This window comes from Salvelinus alpinus, chromosome 22 (genome assembly GCF_045679555.1).
Source record: "Salvelinus alpinus chromosome 22, SLU_Salpinus.1, whole genome shotgun sequence".
Taxonomy (NCBI): Eukaryota; Metazoa; Chordata; class Actinopteri; order Salmoniformes; family Salmonidae; genus Salvelinus; species Salvelinus alpinus.
The window spans coordinates 40,123,758-40,145,461 of record NC_092107.1 but is presented as its reverse complement, the minus strand read 5'-3'; the positions used below and the strand labels follow the sequence as shown (position 1 = coordinate 40,145,461).

Sequence of the window (21,704 nt, the reverse complement as noted above, 5' to 3'; positions counted from 1 at the left end):
TACTTATTTAAAAAAAATTCTTGAAGAAAGGTTTGAATTCTTGAATTCAAAATGCTACAGAAAACCTTTCCCAAGTTACTGTTTACGCAAATTCCCCTGTAATTATTGGGGTCTGATTTGTCTCCACTTTTGTGGATAGGGGAGATGAGCCCCTGGTTCCAGACATCAGTGAAGCAGCCAGAAGTTAAAACCATGTTGAACAATTTAAGCACAGCATTTTGCAACTCAGGTGTGCTGTTTTTCAGCATTTCATTTCTGATGTTGTCTAGACCACAAGCCTTCTTTGATTGATTTAATAGATTTGAGCTTTTCATTTAGTTCCTGTTGGGTTATTGGGTAATCTAATGGATTTTGGTTGTTTTTAATGACTGATTCAAGGATGTTCAATTTTTCTTTAATTTCTAATTGGTTCTGTTGCAAGTCTTTTTGTGGGATGTTTTTGTATAGATTATCAAAATAAGTGTTCCAAATTCCTACATCTTGTATGGCTAATTCTTGTGGCTTTGTTGTGCTTAAATTGTTCCACATGTCCCAAAACTGATTTTGGTCAATTGCATTTTCAATTTCATCAAGTGTCTTGTTGGTATAATTCAGTTTCTTGCGTTTCAGTGTTTGTTTATACTGTTTCAGAGTTTCAAAGTTTTCATGTCGTAGATCTGGGTTGTTTTGCTGCTTATGTTTTTCATTTGATATTTGTCTTTAGGTGTTTTCTAATTGTTTTACATTCAATATCAAACCATTTTTCGGAAACTTTTTGTTTCTGATGTTGCATTTCTTTTTTTTTCTCAAATTTGCTTTCGATGCTGCTTTTTGGAATATGCAGTTGATGTTTAGAGTAGCCAAACTTGACACCATCTTTATTGTTTTGGTATGGTGAGTTATTGAAAAACTGTATAGAGTTCATCATTTCATTTGAGTTCAATGTTTCAATGAATCTCTCTGCGCTGTTTGGAGCCCATCTGTACGATTGGTTTATGTTGTAGATTTTATTTGGCTGTTTTTTTGTTCTCTCTCTCTCGCTCTCTGTCTCTCTCTCTATCTCTGTCTCTCTCTCTCTCTGTCTCTCTGTCTCTCTCTAGGTTTCAGAAGCATGTCCACACCTATAGGGTTCTCCCAGATGAAGAGGGATTCTTGGCAGTCCAGGTACCACTATACACCACCTCCATACACACACACCAATGGGTGTGAGTTGGTATTTGTTCTATGCATATCTAGCGTGTATATGCTGTGTGTACGGTACTGGATCAGTAGGAACTGGCAGGCTCTGGTGCTCGTGTTGGCTCTGAGCTGACACACACACACACATGCACACAAACACACAGCAGGCTCTTTGTGCTCCGCGTCTAGCAGCTGGGAGAGTCACCAATCCCCCCGCAACACACACTCACATATCATAATACCCACCCCCCATACTCCTGGTCCCTTGCCTGGAATCCACACTGATTTCTCTGTTTGACTTTTGTTTCTCTTCACCAAATCCTTTGGTGTACCAAGGCTTCAGTTCAATGAAACGTCACTGAAACAGAGTGTCTGCCGGGCTCCCCACCCGTTGGCAGTTGAGGGCCTGATGGTATTACAGCTTCCCTTACACCACTGTAAACCCTCCACCCACATATCAATGAACAGGAAGTGATTCAGCACACTCTCAGACACTGAGCTACCAAGACCAATCTACTACCTACCCACCAAACTACTGCCTACCTACTTTCCTACCAATCTACTACCTACTCTTCTATCTACTACCTACCCACCAAACTACTGCCTACCTACCTTCCTACCAATCTACTACCTACTCTTCTATCTACTACCTACCCACCAAACTACTGCCTACCTACCTTCCTACCTACCAATCTACTACCAATCTACTACCTACTCTTCTATCTACTACCTACCTACCAACCAATCTACTACCTACTCTTCTGCTTTCCTACCTATCAATCTACCAGTGGAGGAGAGGACGGGTCATAATAATGGCCGGAACAGAGCAAATGGAATGGCATCAAACACCATGGAAACCATGTGTTTGATGTACAGTTGAAGTCAGAAGTTTACATACTTAGGTTGGAATAATTAAAACTCGTTTTTCAACCACTCCACAAATGTCTTGTTAACAAACCATAGTTTTGGCAAGTCGGTTAGGACATCTACTTTGCATGACACAAGTAATTTTTCCAACAATTGTTTACAGATTATTTCACTTATAATTCACTGTATCACAATTCCAGTGGGTCAAAAGTTTACATACACTAAGTTGACTGTGCCTTTAAACAGCTTGGAAAATTCCATAAAATGATGTCCTGTGGATGTATTTCAAGGCCTACCTTCTAACTCAGTGCCTCTTTGCTTGACATCATGGGAAAATCAAAAGAAATCAACCAAGACCTCAGAAAAAAAATTGTAGACCTTCACAAGTCTGGTTCATCCTCGGGAGCAATTTCCAAACGCCTAAAGGTACCACGTTCATCTGTACAAACAATAGTACGCAAGTATAAACACCATGGGACCACACAGCCATCATACCGCTCAGGAAGGAGACGTGTTCTGTCTCCTAGAGATGAACGTACTTTGGTCGAAAAGGGCAAATCAATCCCAGAACAACAGCAAAGGACCTTGTGAAGATGCTGCAGGAAACGGGTACAAAAGTATCCACAGTTTAAACGAGTCCCATATTGATATAACCTGAAAGGCCGCTCAGCAAGGAAGAAGCCACTGCTCCAAAACCTCCATTAAAAAAAGCCAGACTATGGTTTGCAACTGCACATGGGGACAAAGATCGTACTTTTTGGAGAAATGTCCTCTGGTCTGATGAAACAAAAATAGACCTGTTTGGCCAAAATGACCATCGTTATGTTAAGAGGAAAAAGGTGGAGGCTTGCAAACCAAAGAACACCATCCCAACCCTGAAGCACGGGGATGGCAGCATCATGTTGTGGGGGTGCTTTGCTGCAGGAGAGACTGATGTACTTCACAAAATAGATGGCATCATGAGGTAGGAAAATTATGTGGATATATTGAAGCAACATCTCAAGACATCAGTCAGGAAGTTAAAGCTTGGTCGCAAATGGGTCTTCCAAATGGACAATGACCCCAAGCATACTTCCAAAGTTGTGGCAAAATGGCTTAAGGACAACAAAGTCAAGGTATTGAAGTGGCAATCACAAAGCCCTGACCTCAATCCTATAGAAAATTTGTGGGCAGAACTGAAAAAGCGTGTGCGAGCAAGGAGGCCTACAAACCTGACTCAGTTACACTAGCTCTGTCAGGAAGAATGGGCCAAAATTCACCCAACTTATCGTGGGAAGCTTGTGGAAGGCTACCCATAACTTTGACCCAAGTTAAACAATTTAAAGGCAATGCTACCAAATAATAATTGAGTGTACGTAAACTTCTGACCCACTAGGAATGTGATGAAAGAATTAAAGCTGAAATAAATCATTCTCTCCACTATTATTCTGACATTTCACATTCTTAAAATATAGTGGTGATCCTAACTGACCTAAAGCAGGGATTTTTTTACTAGGATTAAATGTCAGGAATTGTGAAAAACTGAGTTTAAATGTATTTCATATCATTCCACTGATTCCGCTCCAGCCATTACCACAAGCCTGTTCTCCCCAATGAAGGTGACACAAACCTCCTGTGCAATCTCCTACCTACCTACCTACCTACCTACCTACCTACCTACCTACCTACCTACCTACCTACCAATCTACTACTTACCTACCAACCAATCTACTACTTAGCTGCCTAACTATCAAGCCATCAAATACCTACCAATCTAGTACCTACCATCTACTACCTACCTACCAATCTACTTACCTACCTACCAATCTACTTACCTACCTACCTACCTACCTACCTACCAATCTACTTACCTACCTACAACCTACCTACCAATCTACTACCTACCTACCTACCTACCTACTTACCTACCTACAACCTACCTACCAATCTACTACCTACCTACCTACCTACCAATCTACTACCTACCTACCTACCTACCAATCTACTTACCTACCTACCTACCAATCTACTTACCTACCTACCAATCTACTTACCTACCTACCAATCTACTTACCTACCTAACAATCTACTTACCTACCTAACAATCTACCAACCTACCAATCTACTTACCTACCTAACAATCTACTTACCTACCTAACAATCTACCAACCTACCAATCTACTACCTACCTACCAATCTACTACCTATCTACCAATCTACTACCGACCTACCTACTACCTACCTACCTACCAATCTACTACCTACCTACCTACCAATCTACTACCTACCAATCTACCCAGCTTTATTCTGAACGTGCTGTCCAGAGTGTGATGTGTCTCTGCACCAGTGTATCTCTTTGAAGTGCCCACTCTCTCTCCCGCTCCTCTCTCCCGCTCCTCTCTCCCGCTCCTCTCTCCCTCTCCCCTCTCCCGCTCCTCTCCCCCTCTCTCAGACGTCTCAGGGGGTGCAGCCGAAGCGGTTTAAGAGCCTCCCAGAGCTGGTCCTGTTGTACCTCCAGCCCAGCCAGGGACTGGTCAGCACTCTACTGTACCCTGTAGACAGAGAGGAGAGCATTCCAGAGGACAGGGACTACTCAGGTACACCCAAAAGAGTTTAGCAAGGTTGGATTTGTTTTGGACATCTTTGTGGATCTGTGTAATCTAAAGGAAATATGTTTCTTTAATATGGTCATACATTTGGCAAGAGGTTAAGAAGTGCAGCTGTTTCCACCTCATGTTGTGGGCAGTGTGCACATTGCCTGTCTTCTCTTAAGAGGCAGGTCTGCCTACGGTGGCCTCTCTCAATAGCAAGGCTATGCTCACTGAGTCTGTACATAGTCAAAGCTTTCCTTCATTTTGGGTCTGTCACAGTGGTCAGGTGTTCTGCCACTGTGTACTCTCTGTTTAGGGACAAATAGCATTCTAGTTTGTTTCTAAACTCAGCCAAAAAATGTAAATATTTGTATGAACATAACAAGATTCAACAACTGAGACATAAAATGAACAAGTTCCACAGACATGTGACTAACAAAAATGGACAAATGTGTCCCTGAACAAAGGGGGGGGGTCAAAATCAAAAGTAACAGTCAGTATCTGGTGTGGCCACCAGCTGCATTAAGTACTGCAGTGCATCTCCTCCTCATGGACTGCACCAGATTTGCCAGTTCTTGCTGTGAGATGTTCCACCGAGGCACCTGCAAGTTCCTGGACATTTCTGGGGGGAATGGCCCTAGCCCTCACCCTCCGATCCAACAGGTCTCAGACGTGCTCAATGGGATTGCGATCCGGGCTCTTCGCTGGCCATGGCAGAACACTGACATTTCTGTCTTGCAGGAAATCACGCACAGAATGAGCAGTATGGCTGGTGGCATTGTCATGCTGGAGGGTCATGTCAGGATCAGCCTGCAGGAAGGGTACCACATGAGGGAGGAGGATGTCTTCCCTGGTACGCACAACGTTGAGATTGCCTGCAATGACAACAAGCTCAGTCTGATGATGCTGTAAGACACCGCCCCAGACCATGACGGACCATCCACCTCCAAGTTGATCCCGTTCCAGAGGACAGGCCTCGGTGTAACGCTCATTCCTTCCACGATAAACGCGAATTTGACCATCACCCCTGGTGAGACAAAACCGCGACTCGTCAGTGAAGAGCACCTTTTGCCAGTCCTGTCTGGTCCAGCGACGGTGGGTTTGTACCCATAGGCAACGTTGTTGCAGGTGATGTCTGGTGAGGATTTGCCTTACAACAGGTCTACAAGCCCACAGTCTAGCCTCTCTCAACCTATTGCGGACAGTCTGAGCACTGATAAAGCGATTGTGTGTTCCTGGTGTAACTCGGGCAGTTGTTGTTGCCATCCTGTACCTGTCCCGCAGGTGTGATGTTCGGATGTACCGATCCTGTGCAGGTGTTGTTACACGTGGTCTGCCACTGCGAGGACAATCAGCTGTCCATCCTGTCTCCCTTTAGCGCTGTCTTAGGCTTCTCACAGTACGGACATTGCAATTTATTGCCCTGGCCACATCTGCAGTCCTCATGCCTCCTTGCAGCATACCTAAGGCACGTTCACGCAGATGAGCAGGGACCCTGGGCATCTTTCTTTTGGTGTTTTTCCAGAGTCAGTAGAAAGGCCTTTTTAGTGTCCTAGGTTTTCATAACTGTGACCTTATTTGACTACTGTCTGTAAGCTGTTAGTGTCTTAACGACCGTTCCACAGGTGCATGTTCATTAATTGTTTATGGTTCATTGAACAAGCGTGGGAAACATTATTTAAACCCTTTACAATGAAGATCTGGGAAGTTATTTGGATTTTTACGAATTATCTTTGAAAGACAGGGTCCTGAAAAAGGGAAGTTTCTTTTTTTGCAGAGTTTAGTTTGCTCTGTTTTTTTGTTAATTCTTTCCGTTGTCTCTCACGATTTGTTTTTTGTCTTATTGTGTTGCTGTCCTGGGGGTCTGTGTTTGTTCATTCAATGTAATTTGAGAATCCAGTGGGTTCTGGTAGTCTTTAATAGTTGATTCTAAGGTTTGTATTTGATCATGTATATATTTTTGCTGTTTGTTCTTTGTTATCGAGCCAAAAAGATTGGAGAAGTGGTTTATCCATAGATCTCTGTTTCGGATAGATAACTCTTTGAGAGTTTTCCAATCTTCCCAGAAGTGATTCTATGGATTCTTCAGTTACATTGAGCTGATTTCTGACGTGCTGTAACCTTCTTTTTCCGTAGTGTATTTCTGTATTGTTTTAGTGATTCACCATAGTGAAGGCGTAGACTCAGGTTTTCTGGGTCTCTATGTTTTTGGTTGGACAGGTTTCTCAATTTCTTTCTTTGGTTTTGCATTCTTCATCAACCCATTTGTTATTGTTGTTAATTTTCTTTGGTTTTCTGTTTGAAATGTTTAGATTTGATAGGGAAGCTGAGAGGTCAAATATACTGTTTAGATTTTCTACTGCCAGGTTTACACCTTCACTATTACAGTGAAACATTTTGTCCAGGAAATTGTCTGGAAGGGATTGAATTTGTTGTTGCTCTATTTTTCTTCCATCTGTAGCATTTCTTAATATTATTCAGTTCCTTTGGCTTGGATGCCTCATGATTGACTATTGCTCTGTTCAAGTAGACTGTAATTTTGTTGTGATCTGATAGGGATGTCAGTGGGCTGACTGTGAACGCTCTGAAAGACTGGTATCTCTGTCTGTCTCTCTCTCGCTCCATCTCTCACTCTCTGTCTCTCGTTCCATCTCTTTCTGTCACTTTCTCTGATTGGTCAAGTGTTAACTCTCTCTCTATGTGATTGGTCAGATGGGGAAGATGAGAAGCCGCCCCTTCCTCCTCGTTCCGCCTCCACCTCCACAACACCTACAGGCTCCGCCCCGGAGACACCAACCGACAGGTACAGCACACAGAACAAACACACACACACAATTTTGCGGGACCTGGTAAAACTCCTGGCCCTAGTAAAAGGTGGGTCTTAAATGTGATCAACTGCCTACCAACTGATGCTGGTTGTAGAGATTCAGTAAGTCTGTTCAGGGCCTAGAACAACCCTCAAGAACCCTTCCCCTCTCTTCCCTCTTCTCCTCGTTTTCTATCCTCTCTTACCCTCCTGCCCTTCACACCCCCCCTTCCTCATCTCCTGAGATTGGAAGACAACATCCTGTTTAAAACCACACAGCTCAGAGAGGATGCTTTGTGTGTGTGTGTTTGTGTGTTCTCTGTGTTTGTGCTCTGTGTTTGTGTGTGTGTGTGTGTGTGTGTGTGTGTGTGTGTGTGTGTGTGTGTGTGTGTGTGTGTGTGTGTGTGTGTGTGTGTGTGTGTGTGTGTGTGTGTGTGTGTGTGTGAGAGACTCCACAGAAACCGTGTGTGTGTAGTTTGTCTTGCTTAGACAGTGAGTCAGCAGCCGTCTGATCCTGAGGAAATCTGTGACTTTGGAAAGTTGTCCTGTCTTCTTCACTGTTCTATACTCACCACAAGGCCAGTCCCCCTCTGCCCCCCCCATGGTCTCTGTGGCAAATCCAGAGGATTTAAGACCCGTGTCTGTTCTACTGACACGGATTGTGATGTTGTTCCGTCCTACTTTAGCGCCCCTGCTGCTAACGGCCTGAGCACCATTTCCCATGAGTATCTGAAGGGAAGCTACGCTCTGGACCTGCAGGCTGTCAAACAGGGAGCCAGCTCTCTGCCCCACCTCAACAAGACACTGGTGTCCTCCTGCAAACGCCTCAACGGGTGAGACACACAATGTTCTCTCTCAGACACACATACACACAATGTTCTCTCTCACAGACACACATACACACAATGTTCTCTCTCACAGACACACATACACACAATGTTCTCTCTCACAGACACACACAATGTTCTCTCTCACAGACACACACACACACACTCAAAAACCTGTGTGTGTGTGTGTGTGTGTGTGTGTGTAGGGAGGTGGATAAGGTTCTGTCTGGGCTGGAGATCCTGTCCAAGGTGTTTGACCAACAGAGTGCCTTCATGGTTTCCAAGATGATACAGCAGGTATTATATTTTTTCTACCTTTAGTTGTTTGCGTACACGCAGGAGACAGATGGTGAGGTGAAATGTATGACTCTGGGAAGCACAGGAAGCTTAGACATGCCGCACCTTGGTTTCCTCTTGAACACACACACACACACACACACACACAGTGCTCCTGAGTGCACTGAGGGTCATGAGGAAAGAGCTCTTTGTCTCCCAGGGAGAAACAACAAGAGTTCCTGGAGACAGCTGTGCTTGAGAGAGTCACGCTGTAATCCTACACACACACACACACACACACACACACACACACACACACACACACACACTGTGGCTAATGTAGTCTTAAAGGGCCAGACCCACTTTCCCATGGTGTGACATAACGCATAACATCTAGTGTGTGTGTATTGTAACGGTCTGTTTTCCTCTGTAGTCGGTGAATCAGGGTGGAGATCAGGAGTTGGAGAATCTGGTCACTAAACTGGCTATCCTCAAAGACCTACTGTCTTCTATAGAGAAGAAGGTAAGCCTACGAGCATAGAAATATTATCTAATAGTCATTCTATTTATGTCCCCCCCTCCCCTCTGTCTGGGCCCCAGAGCTCAGGCTACACATGGAGGAGGGAGGGAGGGATGGAGTGAGAGGGGGTGAGAGGGAGTGAGAGGGGGTGAGAGGGAGTGGGATGGAGTGAGAGGGGAGGGAGGGATGGAGTGAGAGGGGGAGGGATGGAGTGAGAGGGGAGGGAGTGAGAGGGGGAGGGAGGGAGTGGGAGGGGGTGAGAAGGGGAGGGGGAGGGATGGAGTGAGAGGGGAGGGAGGGATGGAGTGAGAGGGTGAGGGATGGAGGGAGAGGGTGAGGGAGGGGGGAGGGATGGAGTGAGAGGGGAGGGGAGGAGTGAGAAGATGGGAGGACTGGAGAGAGGGATGAAGTAGACCAGGAAGTCAGGAAAGCAGTATACATACCTCACACTGTGGTTGTTTAGGTTTCATAACTCTCTCGCTCCCCCTCTCCTCTCTTCTCTCTCTCTCTCTCTCTCTCTCTCTCTCTCTCTCTCTCTCTCTCCTCTCCTCTCCTCTCCTCTCCTCTCCTCTCCTCTCCTCTCCTCTCCTCTCCTCTCCTCTCCTCTCCTCTCCTCTCCTCTCCTCTCCTCTCCTCTCCTCTCCTCTCCTCTCCTCTCCTCTCCTCTCCTCTCCTCTCCTCTTCTCTTCTCTTCTCTCCTCTTCTCTTCTCTTCTCTCTCCCTCTAGGCTCTGAAGGCCGTACAGGATTTGAGTGTGTCCACTCTCTCCTCTCTTCCTCCTCTCACACGCCACAGCAAAACCATCCCCGTACAGGCCTTTGAGGTACATGCAAACACACACTTGTAGATATGTCAGTGGGTGTGGCTCGGAATTCCTAGATTCTCCAGGAAGTTTTTTGAACAGACTGGAATGTGCCACACCTGTCTCCATGTGTAGTTCTGTCTGCTCTGTGCTCCTACCTCTGTCAGGATGTGATGGTTAGATGACTGATGTGATCAGAGTGTAGAGACTAAAGCCCTCAACGCTGTGCTCAGTGGAGCTGACAACTACTGAGTGGGTGTGAAGGAAGGATGATCACTATCAGTAACCAGGAAGTGGACGCTTCAGCTAGCTAGCGCTCCAGAGATGTAAACACCATGGCTGCCTGGGGTCATGGTCCATTTCAATTCACTATGTTCAGGACATAGGCATTTGAATTCCATTTCAGGAATTTAAAATGGAAACCTTCCTGAATGAACTGATGTTAAATGGAACTACTTTAACTCTATGTAAACATACACTCCAGCTGAGTTGGTTTAATGGGCTGGCTGAACAGGATCCAAATTCAATACGTTACCAGATTACGCCCAGATTAACATCACCTGGTCTGTTACGTGTTTCAGAAGTTAGAAACAGCTGGATTTGAGAAGCTGAACGTCGATTGGTCATAGCTTATATGGAGCTGAACATTGATTGGCTCGTTGATTGGTTTTCCACTCTGAGAGACATTGGCCGTGTTGGAGAGCATCAAAATGGTGACTGACTGACTGATCTACAAACAATAATGACTAGTTATTTATGATGCAATGTCATTTGTAGATCAGTCGGTCGGCAGTCGCCTACGCTGTCGGTTGGGACGTCAAACAAATGTAAAATATAAATACATTCTTGAAGCTGTTATTTAACTAGTCATGTCAGTTAAAAACACATTATTATTATTTACTATGACAGCCTACCAAAAGGCCTCCTGCGGGGACGGGGGGCTGGGATTTAAAATGTAAAAAAAAAAATACAATATAGGAAAAAAAACACATCACGACAAGAGAAACACAACAACACTACATAAAGATACCTACTGTAAGACAACAGCACCTCATGGCAGCAACACATGAAAACACAGCATGGCAGCAACACAACATGGTAGCAACACAGCATGGTATCAACACAGCATGGTATCAACACAGCATGGTAGCAACACAGCATGGTAGCAACACAGCATGGTAGCAACACAGCATGGTAGCAACACAACATGGTAGCAACACAACATGACAGCAACACAACATGACAGCAACACAACATGACAGCAACACAACATGACAGCAACACAACATGACAGCAACACATGAAAACACAGCATGGTAGCAACACAACATGGTAGTAACACATGGTAGTAACACAACATGGTAGTAACACAACATGGTAGTAACACAACATGGTAGTAACACAACATGACAGCAACACAGCATGGTAGCAACACAACATGGTAGCATCACAACATGGTAGCAACACAACATGGTAGCAACACAACATGGTAGCAACACAACATGGTAGCAACACAGCATGGTAGCAACACAGCATGGTAGCAACACAGCATGGTAGCAACACAGCATGGTAGCAACACAGCATGGCAGCAACACAACATGGCAGCAACACAGCATGGTAGCAACACAACATGGCAGCAACACAGCATGGTAGCAACACAACATGGCAGCAACACAACATAGCAGCAACACATGCAAACACAGCATGGTAGCAACATAGCATGGTAGCGACACAGCATGGCAGCGACACAACATGGTAGCAACACAGCTTGGTAGCAACACAACATGGTAGCGACACAGCATGGCAGCGACACAACATGGCAGCAGCACAACATGGCAGCAACACACGAAAACACAACATGGTAGCAGCACAACATGGTAGCGGCATGAAACATGGTACAAACATTTTTGGGCACAGACAACAGCGCAAAGAGCAAGAAGGTAGAGACAACAATACATCACACGAAGCAGCCACAACTGTCAGTAAGAGTGTCCATGATTTGAGTCTTTGAATGAAGATTGAGATAAAACTGTCCAGTTTGAGTGTTTGTTGCAGCTCGTTCCAGTCGCTAGCTGCAGCGAACTGAAAAGAGGAGCGACCCAGGGATGTGTGTGCTTTGGGGACCTTTTACAGAATGTGACTGGCAGAACAGGTATTGTATGTGGAGGATGTGGGCTGCAGTAGATATCTCAGATAGGGGGGAGAGGCCTAAGAGGGTTTTATAAATAAGCATCAACCAGTGGGTCTGGTGACGGGTATACAGAGATCACCTGTTTACAGAGGAGTAAAGAGTGCAATGATGTGTCCTATAAGGAGCATTGGTGGCAAATCTGATGGCAGAATGGTAAAGAACATCTAGCCCCTCGAGAGCACCCTTACCTGCCGATCTATAAATGACGTCTCTGTAATCTAGCATGGGTAGGATGGTCATCTGAATCAGGGTTAGTTTGGCAGCTGGGGTGAAAGAGGAGCGATTACGATGGTGGAAACCAAGTCTAGATTTAACTTTAGCCTGCAGCTTTGGTATGTGCTGTGAGAAGGACAGTGTACCATCTACTTGAATGAGGTGATGACCTCAAGCTCTAAACCCTCAGAGGTAGTAATCACAGCTGTGGGGAGAGGGGCATTCTTCTCACTAAATCACATGACTTTTGTTTTGGAGGTGTTCAGAACAAGGTTAAGGGCAGAGAAAGCTTGTTGGACTCTAAGAAAGCTTTGTTGTAGAGTGTTTAACACTGTATCATCGCCATATAAATGGATGAGAGAGCTTCCTACTGCTTGAGCTATGTTGTTGATCACCACCCAATAGACATGTGTGTCTGACTGCACTAGACTGGGGTGGCAGCAGACACAGTTTGCCAGTCAGTCACCTACACTCCCCTGTGTGGTTTATACAGCGGTTGAGGGGAAACGTCAGATGATTTCAGACTCACCATAGACTTCAGTGTGTGTGTGTGTGTGTGTGTGTGTGTTGACCTTTTTAGCCACTTCCTGTTTGCAGGGGAAGAAGTGTGTTGGTGAGATGAGTAAGATGCAGGGGGGGAAGGGGTGTTTCCAGAGAGAGCTATACTGTAGCTGCACTGAGCTCTGTAATGTTGTTGCCTTTTATTTACATTTTTATTGTTATTTATACTAAAAGATGTAGGATACGTTTCCCTGAGAACCCAGATGAGATTGTTGACATGGAATGCTATTGCCAACATGCAGGACAGTTTAGTGAACTGGATCTGACTGTGTGTCAACCCGCTGACTCCCCCTGGTGGTGACACCTTACATCTCTTAGGCTATAGTTTATTATTATGGATAATGAATTCGGATATTTGTCCCGTCTGTCTCTGTCTGTCCGTCCGTCTGTCCGTGTGTGTATCTGTCTGTTTTGTAACCCCTCTGTCTGTCTGTCTGTCTCCTCCAGGTGAAGTTGGATGTGTACCTGGCAGACCTGACTAAGATAGGGAAGAGTCAGAAGCACAGTCTGTCTGTGGATGTGGAGGGAGGGATGCTTGTGGTGATGAAGAAGATGAAGGACAACCAGGAGGACTGGAACACCTTCACACACCACAAGAGTGAGGACACACAGACACACACACACGTATATATATATATATATATATATATGCACACACACACACGACAAGGGTGCGGCCTCACACACACACTCCTCTCTCTCACTCGTTGTTTCTCTCCGTGTTTCTCTCCCTCAGTCCGTCAGCTGATCAAGTCTCAACGTGTTCAGAACAAGCTGGGCATCGTGTTTGAGAAGGACAAGGAGAAGAGCCAGAGGAAAGACTTCATCTTCGCCAGTGCTAAGGTACACACACACACACACACAAGGAAGCATCTCGGGGCATGCTTATCTATATTCTAGTAAATATTTGTTTACATATTCACATTGGGGTTTATCTCTCAGACACATTGTACGAAAGGCTGTGAAGAAACACATTAAACAATATGGCAATTCCACGGTAACGAAGTGATGCTGAGAGTCAGATTTGTCAGTTTAAAATGTATGTCAAACTTAAACTAATGACTGCAACGTTAAACAAATCATACAACTCTATGCACAAGGACGACCTTTAACAGTTGCCACTGAAAAACCAAAGCTCATTTACTTGACAATCAGTGTAGATGCAAAGTTTGTTAACATTGTGACAGTTGGTGCTGTTGGTGTCGTGACGGTTGGTGCTGTTGGTGGCGGTTGGTGTCGTGGCGGTTGGTGTCGTGGCGGTTGGTGTCGTGACGGTTGGTGCTGTTGGTGGCGGTTGGTGTCGTGACGGTTGGTGCCGTGGCGGTTGGTGCTGTTAGTGTCGTGGCGGTTGGTGCTGTTGGTGTCGTGACTGTTGGTGTCATGGCGGTTGGTGCTGTTGGTGTCGTGACTGTTGGTGTCGTGGCGGTTGGTGTTGTGGCGGTTGGTGCTGTTGGTGTCGTGGCGGTTGGTGCTGTTGGTGTCGTGGCGGTTGGTGTCGTGACGGTTGGTGTCGTGACGGTTGGTGCTGTTGGTGTCGTGGCGGTTGGTGCTGTTGGTGTTGTGGCGGTTGGTGCTGTTGGTGTCGTGGCGGTTGGTGCTGTTGGTGTCGTGGCGGTTGGTGCTGTTGGTGTCGTGGCGGTTGGTGCTGTTGGTGTCGTGGCGGTTGGTGCTGTTGGTGTCGTGGCGGTTGGTGCTGTTGGTGTCGTGGCGGTTGGTGCTGTTGGTGTCGTGGCGGTTGGTGCTGTTGGTGTCGTGACGGTTGGTGCTGTTGGTGTCGTGACGGTTGGTGCTGTTGGTGTCGTGACGGTTGGTGCTGTTGGTGTCGTGGCTGTTGGTGTCGTGACGGTTGGTGCTGTTGGTGTCGTGACGGTTGGTGCTGTTGGTGTCGTGGCGGTTGGTGCTGTTGGTGTCGTGGCGGTTGGTGTCGTGACTGTTGGTGTCGTGGCGGTTGGTGCTGTTGGTGTCGTGGCAGTTGGTGTCGTGACGGTTGGTGCTGTTGGTGTCATGACGGTTGGTGCTGTTGGTGTCGTGGCGGTTGGTGCTGTTGGTGTCGTGGCGGTTGGTGTCGTGACTGTTGGTGTCGTGGCGGTTGGTGCTGTTGGTGTCGTGGCGGTTGGTGTTGTGGCGGTTGGTCTTGTGGCGGTTGGTGCTGTTGGTGTCGTGGCGGTTGGTGCTGTTGGTGTCGTGACTGTTGGTGTCGTGACGGTTGGTGTCATGGCGGTTGGTGCTGTTGGTGTCGTGACTGTTGGTGTCATGGCGGTTGGTGCTGTTGGTGTCGTGACTGTTGGTGTCGTGGCGGTTGGTGTTGTGGCGGTTGGTGCTGTTGGTGTCGTGGCGGTTGGTGCTGTTGGTGTCGTGGCGGTTGGTGTCGTGACGGTTGGTGTCGTGGCGGTTGGTGCTGTTGGTGTCGTGACTGTTGGTGTCATGGCGGTTGGTGCTGTTGGTGTCGTGACTGTTGGTGTCATGGCGGTTGGTGTCATGGCGGTTGGTGCTGTTGGTGTCGTGACTGTTGGTGTCATGGCGGTTGGTGTCGTGGCGGTTGGTGCTGTTGGTGTCGTGACTGTTGGTGTCATGGCGGTTGGTGTCGTGGCGGTTGGTGCTGTTGGTGTCGTGACTGTTGGTGTCATGGCGGTTGGTGCTGTTGGTGTCGTGACTGTTGGTGTCATGGCGGTTGGTGTCATGGCGGTTGGTGCTGTTGGTGTCGTGACTGTTGGTGTCGTGACGGTTGGTGCTGTTGGTGTCGTGACTGTTGGTGTCATGGCGGTTGGTGTCGTGACTGTTGGTGTCGTGGCGGTTGGTGTTGTGGCGGTTGGTGCTGTTGGTGTCGTGGCGGTTGGTGCTGTTGGTGTCGTGGCGGTTGGTGTCGTGACGGTTGGTGTCGTGGCGGTTGGTGCTGTTGGTGTCGTGGCGGTTGGTGCTGTTGGTGTTGTGGCGGTTGGTGCTGTTGGTGTCGTGACGGTTGGTGCTGTTGGTGTCGTGACGGTTGGTGCTGTTGGTGTCATGACGGTTGGTGCTGTTGGTGTCGTGGCTGTTGGTGTCGTGACGGTTGGTGCTGTTGGTGTCGTGACGGTTGGTGCTGTTGGTGTCGTGGCGGTTGGTGCTGTTGGTGTCGTGGCGGTTGGTGTCGTGACTGTTGGTGTCGTGGCGGTTGGTGCTGTTGGTGTCGTGGCGGTTGGTGTCGTGACGGTTGGTGCTGTTGGTGTCATGACGGTTGGTGCTGTTGGTGTCGTGGCGGTTGGTGCTGTTGGTGTCGTGGCGGTTGGTGTCGTGACTGTTGGTGTCGTGGCGGTTGGTGCTGTTGGTGTCGTGGCGGTTGGTGTTGTGGCCGTTGGTCTTGTGGCGGTTGGTGCTGTTGGTGTCGTGGCGGTTGGTGCTGTTGGTGTCGTGACTGTTGGTGTCGTGACGGTTGGTGCTGTTGGTGTCATGACGGTTGGTGCTGTTGGTGTCGTGGCGGTTGGTGTCGTGGCGGTTGGTGTCGTGACTGTTGGTGGCGGTTGGTGCGGTTGGTGTCGTGGCGGTTGGTGTCGTGGCGGTTGGTGTCGTGGCGGTTGGTGTCGTGGCGGTTGGTGTCGTGGCGCTTGGTGTCGTGGCGGTTGGTGCTGTTGGTGTCGTGGCGGTTGGTGTCGTGACGGTTGGTGTCGTGGCGCTTGGTGTCGTGGCGGTTGGTGCTGTTGGTGTCGTGGCGGTTGGTGCTGTTGGTGTCTTGTTGGTGTCGTGGCGCTTGGTGCTGTTGGTGTCGTGGGGCTTGGTGCCGTTGGCGTCGTCATTCTGTTACCAAACTTTGCATCTGCACTAGAGGTCGACCAATTAATCGGAATGGCCGATTAATTAGGGCCGATTTCAAGTTTTCATAACAATCGGTAATCTGCATTTTTGGACACTGATCACGGCCGATTACATTGCACTCCACGAGGAGACTGCGTGGCAGGCTGACTACTTGTTATGCGAGTGCAGCAAGGAGCCAAGGTAAGGTGCTAGCTAGCATTAAACGTATCTCATAAAAAACAATCAATCTTAACATAATCACTAGTTAACTACACATGGTTGATGATATTACTAGTTTATCTAGCTTGTCCTGCGTTGCATATAATCGATACGGTGCCTGTTAATTTATCATTGAATCACAGCCTACTTCGCCAAACGGTTATTTAACAAGCGCATTTGTGAAAAAAGCACTGTTGTTGCACCAATGTGTACCTAACCATAAACATCAACGCCTTTCTTAAAATCAATACACAAGTATATATTTTTAAACCTGCATATTTAGTTAATATTGCCTGCTAACGTGAATTTCTTTTAACTAGGGAAATTGTGTCACTTCTCTTGCGTTCTGTGCAACAGAGTCAGGCTATCTGCAGCAGTTTGGGCCGCCTGGCTCGTTGCGAACTGTGTGAAGACCAACTTCGCCAAACGGGGGGTGACTGAACAAAAGCGCATTTGCGAAAAAAGCACAATCGTTGCACAAATATACCTAACCATAAACATCAATGCCTTTCTTAAAATCAATACAAAGGTATATTTAGTTAAAAGAAATCCATGTTAGCAGGCAATATTAAACTAGGGAAATTGTGTCACTTCTCTTGCGTTAATTGCACGCAGAGTCAGGGTATATGCAACAGTTTGGGCCGCCTGGCTCATTGCGAACTAATTTGCCAGAATTTTACATAATTATGACATAACATTGAAGGTTGTGCAATGTAACAGGAATATTTAGACCTATGGATGCCACCCGTTAGATAAAATTCGGAATGGTTCCGTATTTCACTGAAAGAATAAACGTTTTGTTTTCGAAATGATAGTTTCCGGATTTGACCATATTAATGACATAAGGCTCGTATTTCTGTGTGTTATTATGTTATAATTAAGTCTATGATTTGATAGAGCAGTCTGACTGAGCGGGGTGCGCGCTAATAGCGTTTCAATCGGTGACATCACTCGCTCTGAGACCTTGAAGTAGTTGTTCCCCTTGCTCTGCAAGGGCCGTGGCTTTTGTGGAGTGATGGGTAACGATGCTTCGAGGGTGGCTGTTGTCGATGTGTTCCTGGTTCGAGCCCAGGTAGGAGTGAGGAGAGGGACGGAAGCTATACTGTTACACTGGCAATACTAAAGTGCCTATAAGAACATCCAATAGTCAAAGGTATATGAAATACAAATGGTATAGAGGGAAATAGTCCTATAATTCCTATAATAACTACAACCTAATACTTCTTACTTGGGAATATTGAAGACACATGTTAAAAGGAACCACCAGCTTTCATATGTTCTCATGTTCTGAGCATGGAATTTAAAGCTTTTTTACATGGCACATATTGTACTTTTACTTTCTTCTCCCACACTTTGTTTTTGCATTATTTAAACCAAATTGAACATGTTTCATTATTTATATGAGGCTAAATTGATTTTATTGATGTATTATATTAAGTTAAAATAAGTGTTCATTCAGTATTGTTGTAATTGTCATTATTACAAATAAATAAAAAAAATAGTCCGATTTAATCGGTATCGGCTTTTTTGGTCCTCCAATAATCGGTATCGGCATTGAAAAATCATAATCGGTCGACCTCTAATCTGCACTGTTCTTCAAGTAAATGGGTTTTCAGCATCACTCGGTTACCGTGGAATTGCCCAATACCAAACCTAAGAATATACAGTCCACCACATCCTCCATTTTACACACACACACACACATACCAACTGTACGCTGTGTTGTCAGAAGCGGGAGGCATTTTGTCAGCTGCTGCAGCTGATGAAGAACAAACATTCCAACCAGGACGAACCAGACATGATCTCCATCTTTATAGGGACCTGGAACATGGGTGAGCGCTCACACTCTTTCACGCTCTCACGCTCTCTCACGCTCACACTCTCACATTCTCACACAGTCACACACTCTCACATTCTCACACAGTCACACACTCTCACACTCTCACACTCTCACATTCTCACACAGTCACACACTCTCACACTACGTGCTACAAATAACCGTCAAACCTCCTAAAATGAGGAGAATATTCCATTAGTTCTAGAAGTCTTCTTAACCTTAGACCTATCACTCCAATTGTCGTGTGTGTGTGTAGGTTCTGTGCCCTCCCCCAAGGCGGTGGGTTCCTGGCTGTTGTGTCGTGGGCTGGGCAAGACGCTGGATGAGATGACCGTAACTATTCCTCATGACCTCTACGTGTTCGGAACGCAGGAGAACTCTGTGTGTGACCGTGAGTGGGTCGACTCACTCCGCACCGCACTCAAAGAGCACACAGAGTTGGATTACAAACCGGTGAGAGAGAGGGAATGGGGCTCTGGTCAATAGTAGTCCACTACATGGGGAATGGGGTTCTGGTCAATAGTAGTCCACTACATGGGGAATGGGGCTCTGGTCAATAGTAGTCCACTACATGGGGAATGGGGCTCTGGTCAATAGTAGTCCACTACATGGGGAATGGGGTTCTGGTCAATAGTAGTCCACTACATGGGGAATGAGGCTCTGGTCAATAGTAGTCCACTACATGGGGAATGAGGTTCTGGTCAATAGTAGTCCACTACATGGGGAATGAGGCTCTGGTCAATAGTAGTCCACTACATGGGGAATGAGGCTCTGGTCAATAGTAGTCCACTACATGGGGAATGAGGCTCTGGTCAATAGTAGTCCACTACATGGGGAATGGGGCTCTGGTCAATAGTAGTCCACTACATGGGGAATGGGGCTCTGGTCAATAGTAGTCCACTACATGGGGAATGGGGCTCTGGTCAATAGTAGTCCACTACATGGGGAATGGGGCTCTGGTCAATAGTAGTCCACTACATGGGGAATGGGGCTCTGGTCAATAGTAGTCCACTACATGGGGAATGAGGCTCTGGTCAATAGTAGTCCACTACATGGGGAATGAGGTGTTAGGGCTTGTCCCGTTGGGGGATAAGGTGGCGGTAGGGATGGTCCCGTTGGGGGATAAGGTGGCGGTTGGGATGGTCACGTTGGGGGATAAGGTGGCGGTTGGGATGGTCCCGTTGGGGGATAAGGAGCCTGATCTGAGAAGCAGCATGGTAGAATGGTTGGGCTCTGAGGTTAACTTCCATGTTACTCTGTTCTGCTCTCCTGGGTTCTAGATCGCGGTCCAGACTCTGTGGAACATTAAGATAGCGGTGCTGGTGAAACCAGAACATGAAAACCGCATCAGTCATGTGGGAGTGTCCAGTGTTAAAACGGGTATTGCTAATACGCTGGGTAAGATCTTGCTCTCACTCTCTCACTCTCTCACACTAACAAACAATTCACTATATTCACGCTGTGTGTTTGTCGTTTCTTGTTGCTAGGTAACAAAGGGGCAGTGGGCGTGTCTTTCATGTTTAATGGAACTTCCTTCGGCTTTGTGAACTGTCATCTGACATCAGGCAACGAAAAGATTGGCAGGTACGCACACGCTCCTCTTCTGCATTCAAATGTAAAACTATACAGTATGTATCATCATTTGAAGTTTGACAGGACTCCATATTAGCACCAAACTCACTGAGGTCATAAGTAGTGTACTAAACAGGGGATAGGGTGCTCTTCACCAGTCTCCCTCTCCAACCCCTTCCCTGACCCTTGACCCCTGCAGGAGGAACCAGAACTACCTGGATATCCTGCGGCTGCTCTCTCTAGGAGATAAACAGCTGAGCTCCTTTGACATCTCTCTACGCTTCACACACCTCTTCTGGCTGGGAGACCTCAACTACAGGCTGGACATGGACATACAGGTACCATAACACACACACACACACACACACACACACACACACACACACACACACACACACACACACACACACACACACACCTCTTCCGGCTGGGAGACCTCAACTACAGGCTGGACATGGACATACAGGTACCATCACACACATGCGCGCACACACACACACACAGAAACCCATGGACACACACACACACACATGGATGCAGGCGCACACACCCTCTCTCTCACTCTCTCTCACTCTCTCTCACTCTCTCTCACTCTGTCTCTCTGTCTCTCTCTCTCTCTCTCTCTCTCTCTCAGGAGATCCTGAACTACATCAACAGGAAAGAGTTTGATCCTCTGCTGAAGGTGGACCAGCTCAACCTGGAGAGAGAGAAGAACAAGGTGTTCCTGCGCTTCGGTCAGTCACACACACACACACACTCCTTCCCCTCATTCTCCATGCGCTCTGCTGTACTCTGTGAAAGACTTTGTTGAAAGTGGTTTGTTGTAATGTGTGTTTGTGTATCCTCTGGTACAGCGGAGGAGGAGATATCCTACCCACCCACCTACCGTTATGAACGCGGGTCTAGGGATACATACGTGTGGCAGAAACAGAAGGCCACAGGGGTACACACACACTCACACCCTCACACTCACACAGAGCTTTATTTCCGTGAATTTCCTCGACTGTTTGGTGAGTAAACACCTAACTCCGTAAAGTGGTAATCAGCAGTAGAAACAATAACACAGCGTATCCCCGCCCCTGTTTCAGTAAAAGGCTGGAGAAACTCTCATTCATAGAGCTGTGGATGCATGGACTGACAATCCATGATATCAAAATTATAGTTTTAACCATATTTTGAGGCGATATAGTGTATGTTTACAGTTACTTGGACAAACATAGGAGTAAAACAAGTTTATATTTTGGGTTATGATGGAGTGTGACCGTTGAACTGAGCTCCTGAGGCATTTCTACGTTATATTCTTCAACAACCAATGGGTACATATCATACGTTTTGAAGTACAAAAATGTATGTAGCAACTGCTGATTGCCCCTTTTATAGCCTAAAATAGCATTTTAACAAATTCAGGACAAATTACTGTCTTTTCACACACAAATACACATACACGCACGTGGGTGTGAGCGCATACACACAGGCTCAGATGGAGAGATCTCTGTTCACGCTCATCTCCTCTTCTTTCT

The 21,704-nt window shown here is 46.7% G+C and overlaps 1 protein-coding gene across 1 annotated transcript in view; it reads left to right on the top strand.

Annotated features, from left to right (window-relative positions):
• LOC139549506 (phosphatidylinositol 3,4,5-trisphosphate 5-phosphatase 2A-like) overlaps positions 1–21,704 on the top strand; it is a 49,197-nt gene that overhangs the window by 14,167 nt on the left and 13,326 nt on the right. The window contains exons 2-17 of the mRNA XM_071360078.1: positions 1,080–1,143; positions 4,457–4,601; positions 7,308–7,398; positions 8,088–8,234; positions 8,435–8,525; positions 8,938–9,027; positions 9,752–9,847; positions 13,239–13,389; positions 13,528–13,634; positions 18,505–18,607; positions 18,869–19,065; positions 19,893–20,010; positions 20,100–20,196; positions 20,384–20,522; positions 20,819–20,918; positions 21,039–21,127. Coding sequence (XP_071216179.1) covers positions 1,080–1,143; positions 4,457–4,601; positions 7,308–7,398; positions 8,088–8,234; positions 8,435–8,525; positions 8,938–9,027; positions 9,752–9,847; positions 13,239–13,389; positions 13,528–13,634; positions 18,505–18,607; positions 18,869–19,065; positions 19,893–20,010; positions 20,100–20,196; positions 20,384–20,522; positions 20,819–20,918; positions 21,039–21,127 — 1,825 coding nt within the window. The remainder of the gene's footprint in view (positions 1–1,079; positions 1,144–4,456; positions 4,602–7,307; positions 7,399–8,087; positions 8,235–8,434; positions 8,526–8,937; positions 9,028–9,751; positions 9,848–13,238; positions 13,390–13,527; positions 13,635–18,504; positions 18,608–18,868; positions 19,066–19,892; positions 20,011–20,099; positions 20,197–20,383; positions 20,523–20,818; positions 20,919–21,038; positions 21,128–21,704) is intronic.